The following is an 11705-nucleotide window of genomic DNA, read 5'->3' as shown; positions in this document are numbered from 1 at the left end:
TACAGTGGAGTGGTAGAGTCTCCTTCCATAACTGACAATGATAGTAATGATAATAAATTCAGCTGATGTGTTTTAACATTCATATATCCTGTACTAACAGAAGATTACAGAGAACAGAAATTCTACACATCTGGGCTTACTGTCATTTTTGTTTTCCTATTGGTAGACTTTTCTATCAATCTGGACATATTCTGGGATGCATGGCTCTGGATCTGGACTTATTGGAGTTCATTTGCACAGAATATGTTTTTAAATGCTGTATCCAGCCAAGTAGTGGTTCACTAGACAGCAACAAAATCTATCAACTTGGAAAGAGACAAAATGAAGCAACACATTGCAGTTGACCATTACAGTTGTGTCCTGCACAACTGCAATGGTCAGTGGGGTCTATCTATCTAAAATGGCACCTCTGTAAGCACAGAGACCTTCACCTTTGACTACCAAAATCTAATCATTTCATCCTTGATTTCAAGTGAATATTAGTGCCAAATTTGAAGAAATTCCCACAAGGCATTAGTGAGAATATCGTGTCCACAAAAATGGGATGGACAGAGACATGTACATACAGATAAGCCAGAAACATAATGCCTCCAACCCTGGCCCCATTACATTCAGCAATACTTTTTTTTGTTTCAGCTACAATATTGTTACCTCTGGTGGCATTGATAGGTTTTCTTGTAAGGTAAGCACATTGGACTAATTGTACATATTTTTATAATCATTAAATACTTGGGTATCTCATAGTGATGTTGTTTGGTTTGGTTTTCCTCTCAAGTATATGTATATTTTGTTAAACTAGATTTTTTTCACAGTACAATACAGTGCTCAATACCATACCACCCCACACAATTAAGGTTAAAAGTACATTATGGAATAAAGTGAGCCCCAGATGCTTCAACCACTCTCATTCAATCTCAAACCTGTCATTGTAAAAGTAAATGATAAAATCATTTCAAAAAGGTATGAGGTTTAAATTTTTTTTCAGCAAGTTTACTTTTTTAGAGTTTTAAAGAAAATGGCCTAAAAAATGTTTCAAGGCCAGCTCACCCTATTTGGCAACTACCACAGCTGTTAATGCTTTTTGTAGTAACTAGTCTTTCAGGTCTTGTTTGGGGGATGTTTTGTGCCTTTCAAGAAGGTCATATTTATGCAGGTGTTGCTGCACAAGTAGCATGGTGCACCCCCAAACCAGAATGTGCTAAATCTCCTGAATGGGTATTGCAGTCAGTTGGGGGTTTTGAATTGCCTTTTCTTGGTCTTTCAGGCCTCAACTTGACCTCCACTGTTCCTGTTAACTGTCATTTCTTCCATTACAAACTGAAGAAACAGCTACCTAGCTTATAGCTTTCGCCTGCTTTTTGTGGGCATCAATTGTCTTAATTTTCAGAGGCTAAACAGCTGTAGCAAGGCAGCTGGGTACCCTATTTTAATCATTCAGGTTTTTAGGGGTCCAAGGACCCTATTGCTTTTGGTCTCATTATTAGAGGTCCACACAGTAACACCACTGGTGCCCTTTTTGTTCTCATTATTATAGTTTTTGTTCTTGTTATTATGTCAAGGTGTCTCCCCCCTCATCTGCATCACATTACATGAGGTAATCAGAGGATGTCTCTGTCCCAATCAGGAACCCAGCATGTAATGATATTGACCTGGGTGAATTTACATGATTTGAGTATCTTGCTCTTTGACTGAACACAGAATTATCAGTACTTATCATTATATCAGCCACCAGGAGATTCAATGCTCTTTCTACAGGAATTCACAGGGCTGATCTCACTTGGTGTCACCAGATAGGATTGGCTAATCCTAGATGGAGAACTGAATATCCATATCAGTAAAAAGAATGACTCACATAAACTGACCTAGGAATTTTTTATATTTACGGGAAACCCTTGAACTCACCCAAGATGTACAAGAGGCCCCTCATCAGCATGATAACTCCCAACACCTGTTAATAACAAAAAACCAAGGTCATTCATTTCGGTGCCCACACTGCTCGTGTGAGATGTGCCTGAGAGAGATTCAGCATCTCCCCTATTCTTCACATGTGATGCACACGTCTTGCAGCAAAAAATAGACAAAGAAAAGAGCTGTTGACAGTCATTTTGACATCATACCAGCAATATTACTCAACTTACACCTTTCAATATAGTCTCTATGTCTAGGCTGAATCTGAACATGTCATAGACATAACGACCGCTTCAGTTTCTTCATGTATTTCAGACGTTCTAATCCCAGATTGCAGCTGAGGTAAGCGTATTGTGTCACTTCCGGTTGTTGGTGGTGTTGTGTTTGTTGCTGCTCTCCCTGAATTCAGCTGATCCTCGTTGTATATTTGTATACAACTGCTAATTATCTGTTGTACTGTCAAACTTCTGTTCGATCACTCTTAGCTCTCTCCTTCTCTTCGTGAGATTCTCATTAAAACACAGCTGTTTACACTCTAGCTCTGTTTACCACTTTAGCTTAGCAGTTAGCGATGGCTTCTCTCTCTCCCTCTCACTCTCCTGCTCTCTCTTGCTCAGCCTGCTTCATGTTTAGTTACTCCTCTGCCTCCTTCAGCGATAATGGTACATGTAATAAATGTAGTTTGTTCGCAGTTATGGAGGCGAGGCTCAATGATTTGGAATCCCGGCTCCGCACCATGGAAACCACATCTTTAGCCTCTCCAGTTAGCCAGCCCCCAGCAGCTGGTGCGGACCGACCCAGTGTAGCGCCTTCTGTAGTTCCTTCTCTCCCCCCAGCAGCTCCCAAGCAGCCGGGAGGTCAGGGCGGCTGGGTGACTGTTCGTAACAAGAAGAGGCTTAGTCCTAAACAAAAGCCCACGGCTCACCACCAACCTGTTCACGTTTCTAACAGGTTCTCCCCCCTCAGCGACACATCCGCTGGGAAACAAACTCTGGTCATTGGTGATTCTATTCTGAGAAACGTGAAGTTAGCGACACCAGCGGCCATAGTCAAATGCATTCCTGGGGCCAGAGTGGGCGACATTGAATCAAATCTGAAGCTGCTGGCAAAGGATAAACGTAAATACAGTATGATTGTAATTCACGTTGGCACTAATGACACCCGATTAACAGATGCATGTGGAGACAATGGAATTTAAGAGCCATATTTTGTCAGAAATACATCAGAAATACTTCAAAATGAGGAGAAATGCAACATTTAAGTATTCTGCAAACTCTGTGTAGATAGATATAGTTGGCAGTAGCAGCAACACAGCAGGCACACAGCTGGTGTGAACGCACACACACGTTTTTCAACAGCAGATCAGCAATGGCAGCCACAATACATAGGTCACCCATTCAATGTGCTCCCAGCATTAAACACTGGTAATGTTTCAGTAATCGAGTTACCTATTTCTGATCATCTCAAGCTATACTTAACAAAAACTAGGGGGGGATATTTAGATCAAAAGTGGTTTCTAGATGATGAAACAGAAGCATTCTCAAATATTATAAGATCATTTGAGTCACATACTTATGAGTGTTCTTTCAGTAACATGGTTGAAAATTTCAGATCAAGAGAATCTATTGGGCAGCTGAAAAAAAATAAAGAAAACTAGATTAACAGTTCGTTGTAATACATATAAAGAAGCCATGACTGCCTATAACAAAGCAGTACATCTGGCAAGAAAGGATTACTTTTCCAAAATTATTACACAGAACACTGGAAACTCTAGAATAGTATTCTCCACTATTAACCAGCTAGTCACACAGGACTGTTATTAATGTCACTCCTCCACTTAATGTATTGACCCTGTTCAAACAGTATTTTTTAAGAGGTTCTCAAAGTAGTTTTAAATCGAAAACAACTGGACTTGGTTATTTGTCTAGGAAGACGTTTCACCTCTCATCCAAGAGGCTTCATCAGTTCTTTCTTGCACCTGACCAGGCTGGGACTGGTCCAACTATCTGGTGTGGAGACCCGGGTATTTTTAACCTCTGGGAGGGGCTTGAACCTTGCTGTCCTCACACTTCACATCCTGGACAGAGAGGACAGGTGGTTCGAAAGAGGAGTGAAAGAAGCCATCTATGTGAAAGTAGAGAAACCATCCCTCAACAGGGGAGGAGGCCTCAGACACCACCTATCTCCAATTTACAATGCTGCCCTTTCATCCCTTCCCAGGAGATTCACCAATTTAACCTCTAAGAGAAACAACTGTTCACAAGTGGCATGTGACTCCAACGACTGTCGTTATAACACAATAGGGCTCTAACAAAGTGGAAACCAACTCTCCACCAAGACAGTCACTCTAACGACTGTCGTTGGCACATGAGCACAAAGGGAACCAATGACATCATCAGCCTTGTGAAAGCCCCTCCCAGAGGTTAAAAATACCTGGGTCTCCACACCAGATAGTTGGACCAGTCCCAGCCTGGTCAGGTGCGAGAAAGAACTGATGAAGCCTCTTGGATGAGAGGTGAAACGCCTTCCTAGACAAATAACCAAGTCCAGTTGCTTTCAATTTAAAACTCCTTTGAGATACTATGACCTGGACAAATGAGAATATTCACAGGCTTTTTAAGAGGTTGTTAGACATGTTTTAAGTCACTTACTGAACATTATAAATACATCTCTTCAAACTGGCATCTTCCCAGATGCCTTCAAAACAGCTGTTGTAAAACCCTTACTAAGGAAACCCAACCTAGACAGAAATGCTTTGACCAGCTATAGGTCGATATCTGTGGTCTACAAAAGTGTGGCCCTTCATAGCCACTGTAGTGATAGATGGTCTAAGCCTATGGAAGAAAATATCTTCATTACTTTGACAATACGTGCTGCAAATACAAACACAAGAAAATACATAAAATTGTGCGGCACAACTGCAACTACTTGCAACACAACCAAATACAGAAACACACAGCAGGTAGCAAAGACAATAATAAGTGACAATATTTCCATTCTTGTTTGCTTGTTGTACAATTGCACAACAAATGCATCCCAGCTGGGATCATCACTTTTTTGTGTCCCCTGGAAACACTTCTGACATCATCTAGACTACAAATTCCACCCACTACTCAGGCACATACAATGAATTTTTTGTACCTCAAGGTGACACCATAATAATTGAGTTTATGTTATTTCAATCTCTCCCTCAGTCTTTTTCATTGTTTCACTGGTCAGAAGGTTAAATTTTACAAAATTTTCCCAATTTCTTGAAAAATAAAAGATCATATTTTCAGCAACTTGTCAGAAACCCTTGTGTTACGGCTTGTACTTTTGTCAGGATTGGACCCCAGAGCACATTCAGACACAGACAAGCAGATGAAAGAGAAAAAGAAGGTTTATTGTTAGACTTCAGCAGATCAGAGTGGCCAAAGTCTCTTTTCCGGGGATTAAGCTAGGAAGCGGATGAATCCAGCTGGTGAGTGGTGTGGCAGGTAATGGCGGCGGAGTGTGGAGACAGAAGGAGAGTCGGGGTTGTGGGAGCAGGATTGGTCTCACAGCAGGAGCAGGTAGCAGCACTGGAGCAGGAAAACTCTGGGGCGAGGAGAAACACAGATAAGCACTTAGGTCTGGAGAAAACCCGAAGTGAATTATGTAAATTTAAACACAAGGGACTAGAATGACCAGAATTGTTACCACGAAGCAAGCGGAACAATCTGACAGAGTGGGTGATCAACCAGGGTCTTTTCAAACAGCTTGATGAATGATGGGCTGCAGGTGTGACAGGCTGCCAGTGCTGCACCACGCCCCTGCTGGAAGGAAACACACACGGACACAGGGGGGGAGGAGTCATAGAGGAAAGACACAAGGAAACACTAGGAGAAAAAACCCAGCCAGGCTGTAACACTTTGGGCCAAAACTTCGTCTAGACCATCTTCAGACTTGACTGAACGTCTGTTGAGAGAAATGTCGCTACATCTGTCCATTTAGATTTTACAAGCAGAGAAATCTTTGTCAAAATGACTTGGCACTGCAAATTTTTTGCAACCCAGCAATGTATCGTTTGAGTTTCATCAAACTAAAAATAATAATAATAAAATATTTGGTCTTTATGAGAATTTGTGGTCTATCCTTAAGTTTCATAGAAAGGCCCATTTAAGTTTTTTTTCTGATTTTTACAATTTTATTAAAATACATTAATTTCTTTTCAAAATTATCACACTTCATTCAGCATCTTCCATGAAGTTAACAAATCTTGTCACAAACCAGATTTGTCTCGATGTATTACTCTCAGAAATGCAATCCAAGTGTCATCAAGATTGCTTACAAGCTCTGGTGGCCCAGTGTAAACATCGAGTTAATGAGGTCATCAGCAAATTCTCATTCCATTCCATTCATTTATTATGCCAGCCATTTGTGGTTATAGAGTGCCCTCTATTGGTGAATTGGTGTCATTTCATGTCACTGAAAGAAATGATGGCAATAAGTGCCATCTCAAAAGAGTTTTGATTTAGTAATTACCAAAATTCATTATAAACCATGTTGTCCTTCATCAGTATCAGGTTTTTAATGTTTGTGAATAGCACATTTGTTTCCGAAACCTCCTGGAAAGTAAACATAAGATCATACAGACCTCACATTGACCAAGTGTCAGTCATAAATGACTCAGTGTGTCCATATCTACTTTCATGTTCTTCAAGTTTTATATTGTTAGGTAACCAGAATATTGTTTTTTACAAAGCATCTGCTAGACAACCAAAGTTTCACTTACCTACTCTGATCTCATTGCAGTTCACAGTAATCTTGTTCTTTGAGCAAGCAGTTACACATCCTTAAAACAAAACGTCTTTTGCTGCATATCCTATTTGTTTTCAGTGTTTTCAAGAAACCACAACCCAAAAATAACACTGCTTTCAAAATGACTTATTCTCACTGAATTACTAACATTGACAGATTTTCAAATGACACCATGGAGGTCCTCATATTCCTGCCTTTATTTGACTGTTGACTGTTTGACTGACTGCCTGTTGACAAAGATGACAGTTAATTTCAATGGTCATGGACTCAACTATTGTTTGTAAATGAAACCAACCAACAAAAACCCAGTAATACACTGGAAAAAAACAAACAAAAAAAACCCCACGACTCGTTTTAAATTTCTTTGGACATCGTATATGCTAGCAGCTAACATCTCCATGGAATTTCCCATGTTAGTTAGCCTTAAGCTAGCGCATTAGCTTCTATTACGGTTAAACATATTATATTACGTGATTGCTCTTGTGGTTGGATGAGATGACTGAGATGTATTCTGTGTGTCTGTTTAGTTTTACAGTGAATCCTAAGTAAAGTTTGAAAACGACTTTAAGCCTCAGACTTTCTCCTGGGAAACTGTTGTCTATCTGCTAATGTAGCAGGCTAACTGCGCCCCACTCAGAAGCGGGCAGAATAATTACATTTAGGGATGTACAATAAGTTACTTAAATAGATAAAACATTTTACTGGATGGTGTTTTTTTTTTTTCAAATCTTGTTAATGAATTCAAACATGGGTCCAATTTGACCAAAAACACTAAAGGTGTAATCCCTTTTCTAACACATTAGGACGGTTATGGCTTTTTTGTCTGTGTTTTTTCAGAAGAGCAGAGTGAGATATTGTGCAGCCCACTCTACTAGCTCATTTGCATCATCTAGTGTTCCTGACGCTGCTTCTGAATCTCTATATCTATGCAGGTCAAAGCCATTTATATCATCAGACAATTTGTCGGGCATCCCACTTTCAAAATCATCATCAAATATGTCACTGTTCAAGGCACCATAAAAAATTTCTGTGGGACATTGATTCACTGCATTGAGCACTACATGTTCAACACAATCATGATAGAATCCTCCAAATGGTTCATTCTCAAATGAATCATCACAGACAGATTTGCACTTAAAATCCAGTGATTGTAAACCAGTGAGTGACACAAGGTGACAATGTTAAGCCAGTTTTGTTGCTATTTTCCTTCTCTTCTCTCAGAAAGCGTTATTACTTTATGAAAAGAAAAAAAAAGCTTATTACTTTCAAACAGTTAAAATTCTAATTGAGGCAAAACAGGCGTATGGTACAGATCTAAGTTTCCAAGACACCTTGCATGAGCAGCAGCAATGTCGTGAATAGAAAAGTCAGGGGATGTGGGGAATGGGCATCCTCTTAAGTGTGTGCCTTTGCGAGATCTCTCTTGAAGACAGTCCCTGCAGGCTCCATAAAGGAGAAAGAGGAGAAAATAATTAATACATTGATTCTTTGTGTTGTGCACAAGTAGGGGCAATTTGGTTATTGGGTTATAATATTAATCATTATCAGTGATAATCACCAATATATATATAGATGTTTATTACAAGTTGTAACCTCAGGGCACCACCCTATCACCAGGGACCAATGACCAAATTGATGGCTCAAAATGCACTCTCACAAGGTTAGTTGAAGGGTAAATTTGAGCACTGACTGTCCTGAATCCAGCTGTTATCACAGATATAGTCACAATAATCACAGACAATGATGAGTTAAATTATAACAGGATTTATTAATAAGAGTAATCGTTATTCAAAATAACATTACTTGATATTAAACCAATTATAATTCAACTATAACTAGATGACTACAAGCAAAACACATATGTTACAAATGTGTGTGTGTGTGTGTGTGTGTGTGTGTGAGAGGGAGAGAGAGAGAGAGAGAGAGAGAAGATGGCGATGAAGTCACGTGAGTGACGTGTCAGTAGGAGCCAAGATGACGGCAGCATGGCGTGAGTGACGTAATTGCTAGAGCCAAGATGGCAGCTGGCCGCAGAGTGTGAATGGTGTGAACTACGAGAACAAAGGGAAGGGCCCTTGAGGTTTATGTGTATGACGCGATCACACTCTAGGGCAGCCTGAATGTGAGTGAGATGTAGATGAGGGAGAATAAAGGTGAAGAGAGGAAAGAGTCCACAAGAGATTGTCACCACAGTTAATAATCACCACAATATCACTACACAATAATGGAGCCAGCGAACCGGAGTTCGTCTAGTCAGATATTGATCCTTTAATGAGAGTTATTTGGCTTATTAAGCTGATACAGTGAACGATCTAAAACAACAGGATATGCAGCACTTATAAGTCAAATAGCAAAATACAACACGCTACACTAATTGTGTCTCTGCCCAGACATCAGCCTCTTACTTTGAGTTGTTCTGATCCTTCGGAGTTAGAAAAGAAAGTCCGCTCTGGTTCTCCACAGCTCGGTCCTTGGCTGGGAGGTTGGCGGTTCATGTCTCGCTCTCCTGGCAATGATGGTGTGATGAGTTCCTCGGCGGCAGCAGGAAGATCACAGATGAGGGACGGTGAACTTTGTTTTGCCCTTAACAAAGTCAGCGTGCTCGTCCTCACAGAATGTAAAATCAGCTGATTGCACAGCGATCTACGTCAGATCCAAAAGATGAAAAAAAACAAAAAGGAAACAAAGAACAGCAATCTATGTGCTCGGCCTGCGAGTTGAAGACTGTGACCTGGGCTTTAACAAGTTGTGGAAAAAGGTCAAATGTTTGCAGATTGCTCCCTTTCAGCAGCCGAGTCGTGGAGAGAGCTTGGAGTAGCTCTCTACTGTAAATGGTGCACGGTGCTTTTATCACCTGAGTGACATCGCCGGGGATCCCTGCTGAGAGGGCCTGGCCTCAGCCAATGCCGATGCTGAGTTTACATTCAAATTCTGATTCGCATCTAGATGTGAATCGTGGGGGGGTCGTGGCTCCGTTGTTCCAACGGTCGACCAACTCTGGCTCAGGCTAATGGAGGGACATGTAGGCCTCTCCATTGTTCTCTTCAGGATTCATGGCTTGAGACTCAGGCTTTTGGAGGGACATGTAGGCATCTCCATTGTTCTTTTCAGAACCCACGGCTTGAGATCCCAACATTTTAAAGAACAGAAAATTGGTGAGGCAAAATTGCACAATGAGTGTTGGCATTTTTAGATTTAGGTGGCTTAAACTTGCCAAGTATAACCTTTGCACATTGACCCAAGTGTCAAAACAACAGAACAAACAACAAAAAAAAACAGAAATGTTTCCAATGGTGTAACTGAATGCAGATCACTTTGCTAGATGCAATTTCATTCAATTTTCTGCTCTTTTCACTCTGGAAAATGTATCCCACTTGGGACCTATTTACATTGTCTAAATAGTATGCCCACTTTTTGCCCGTATGTATTCTTCTTGGTTTACCATATGGGCCCCAAAACCAACCCAAAAAAGCCCACTCTAACCTCACTGTAAGAACCCTGGCTTTTCACTTGTCATCAGATTGGTCTGCTTGCCATGTGGTAACACTCTAGGCCGGTCTACTTACCAGTGTTGCTCTCCGGAAGATTCTTCTACGTCTCCAGAATTATATTCTTACCCATGTCTATTTGTCCTCCAGTTAATGCCTGCTCCACTGCTGCTGTCTGCTTGTGCTGAAACCAACTATCGGATTCCTGGTCCTCTCCCTCCTCCATATTAATCCACTGCAATACTCACCTGCTCTATGCCAACCACCAACCTCCACGCTCCACTGGCTGCCACTGGATCATCCCTTGTCATTCCCCCCTGAACACTTTGTCATCAACAGAACCTTCTAAACTCTGGCTGGGTGTCCGTGTCTGTTTCTTCTCTGGGGTCCAAAACAACTATTCAAGCCAAAACATAACACCTGTAGAATACAAAGCTTATATCTTTTTGCTCCATCACATCACATTGATGCTAAATTTCCTGTCCTGTATGACATGGAGCTGTAGAGCATATTCCACAAGAGCTTTCTGAAAATTATGCTGAAATAAGAGGGGCCTTACAGATGTTGGCATCTGACAATGAAGAGCGACAGGACTCAGCATGAGACATGCTATGTAACAAGCTTGGAAAGCTGGAGATGGAGCTCATAACCATATTTTGTAACACCGTGCAGCACCGATTCAAGCTTACAAGCAACAGCTTGCAAGAGGGACTTGGACCTAATGACTGCTGTTCGCCTTTTGGAATCACTGAACACTTGTGTTCCATCACTACAAGGCCAAAGTGCTGACTTTGAGACCAATCTGATCTACCCATACTGTTGATGGTGTGACAAAGACTCACAGAGTGTTTGATAATGAGGTCAATGAAGTTATTTACAGTGGGAGTCAAAAATTCCTAGTTGAGACATTCAATATGATTATTGACAGACAGGAGTGAACAATTAACTGGATGCATACAGAGAAATAAATGGTCGCTTTGGTGTCCTATTTGACATAGACTGCAATGACACTCATCTCCAAAAACAGGCCAATGCTCGCTCTTCTTCGTATCCAACTGGCTGATCCAGTTCTGGTCTTTGTCAGCACCAAGCAAGGCAAGACTACTGTTGCCCTCAACCTTTTTCTTACACTACCTGTCTCATGCAAGGGAGAGAGGATGTTTTCACAGGACAACCACAACCCAAAGTTCCCAGGGGCTCCTGGGGGTATTAATCCAGCCTTGGCTTGTAGAGTATGCTACAAAGCCTATAGAAATAGCCATGGAAACACAACTTTATTGATCAACAGTCAATAAATTTCCATTTTCATATTTCTTTTTTTTATGTTTGGTCATGGCAAACATAGAAAACATTTAAAACAAAAGGAATCTATGTTTATTTCTAAATGTTTCAAACATGGAGATAAGGCCATGTTGCACTGGTGAAGAATCATCTGCCTCTTTTTCTAACGTAGTCAACATTTGGCCACTGCCAAGTTCAAACTGTGGTGATCAAAAATGCAGCAAGCATAACATGACTGACAGTGTCGGA

At 40.9% G+C, this 11705-nt stretch overlaps 1 protein-coding gene across 1 annotated transcript; it reads left to right on the top strand.

Moving 5' to 3' along the window:
- The first annotated feature begins 2419 nt into the window (after positions 1–2419).
- Positions 2420–8451, top strand: LOC139634765 (uncharacterized). Its single transcript, XM_071501402.1, has one exon. The coding sequence runs from the start codon at positions 2480–2482 to the stop codon at positions 3104–3106; it is 627 nt and encodes a 208-aa protein (XP_071357503.1). The 5' UTR covers positions 2420–2479; the 3' UTR covers positions 3107–8451.
- Positions 8452–11705: the final 3254 nt, after the last annotated feature.

This window comes from Trachinotus anak, unplaced genomic scaffold (genome assembly GCF_046630095.1).
Source record: "Trachinotus anak isolate AG129_WGS33_773 ecotype Australia unplaced genomic scaffold, CSIRO_AGI_Tana_v1 ptg000017l, whole genome shotgun sequence".
Classification (NCBI taxonomy): domain Eukaryota; kingdom Metazoa; phylum Chordata; class Actinopteri; order Carangiformes; family Carangidae; genus Trachinotus; species Trachinotus anak.
Note: the sequence above shows the minus strand (reverse complement) of the source record. Positions and strands in the feature narration are given on the sequence as shown.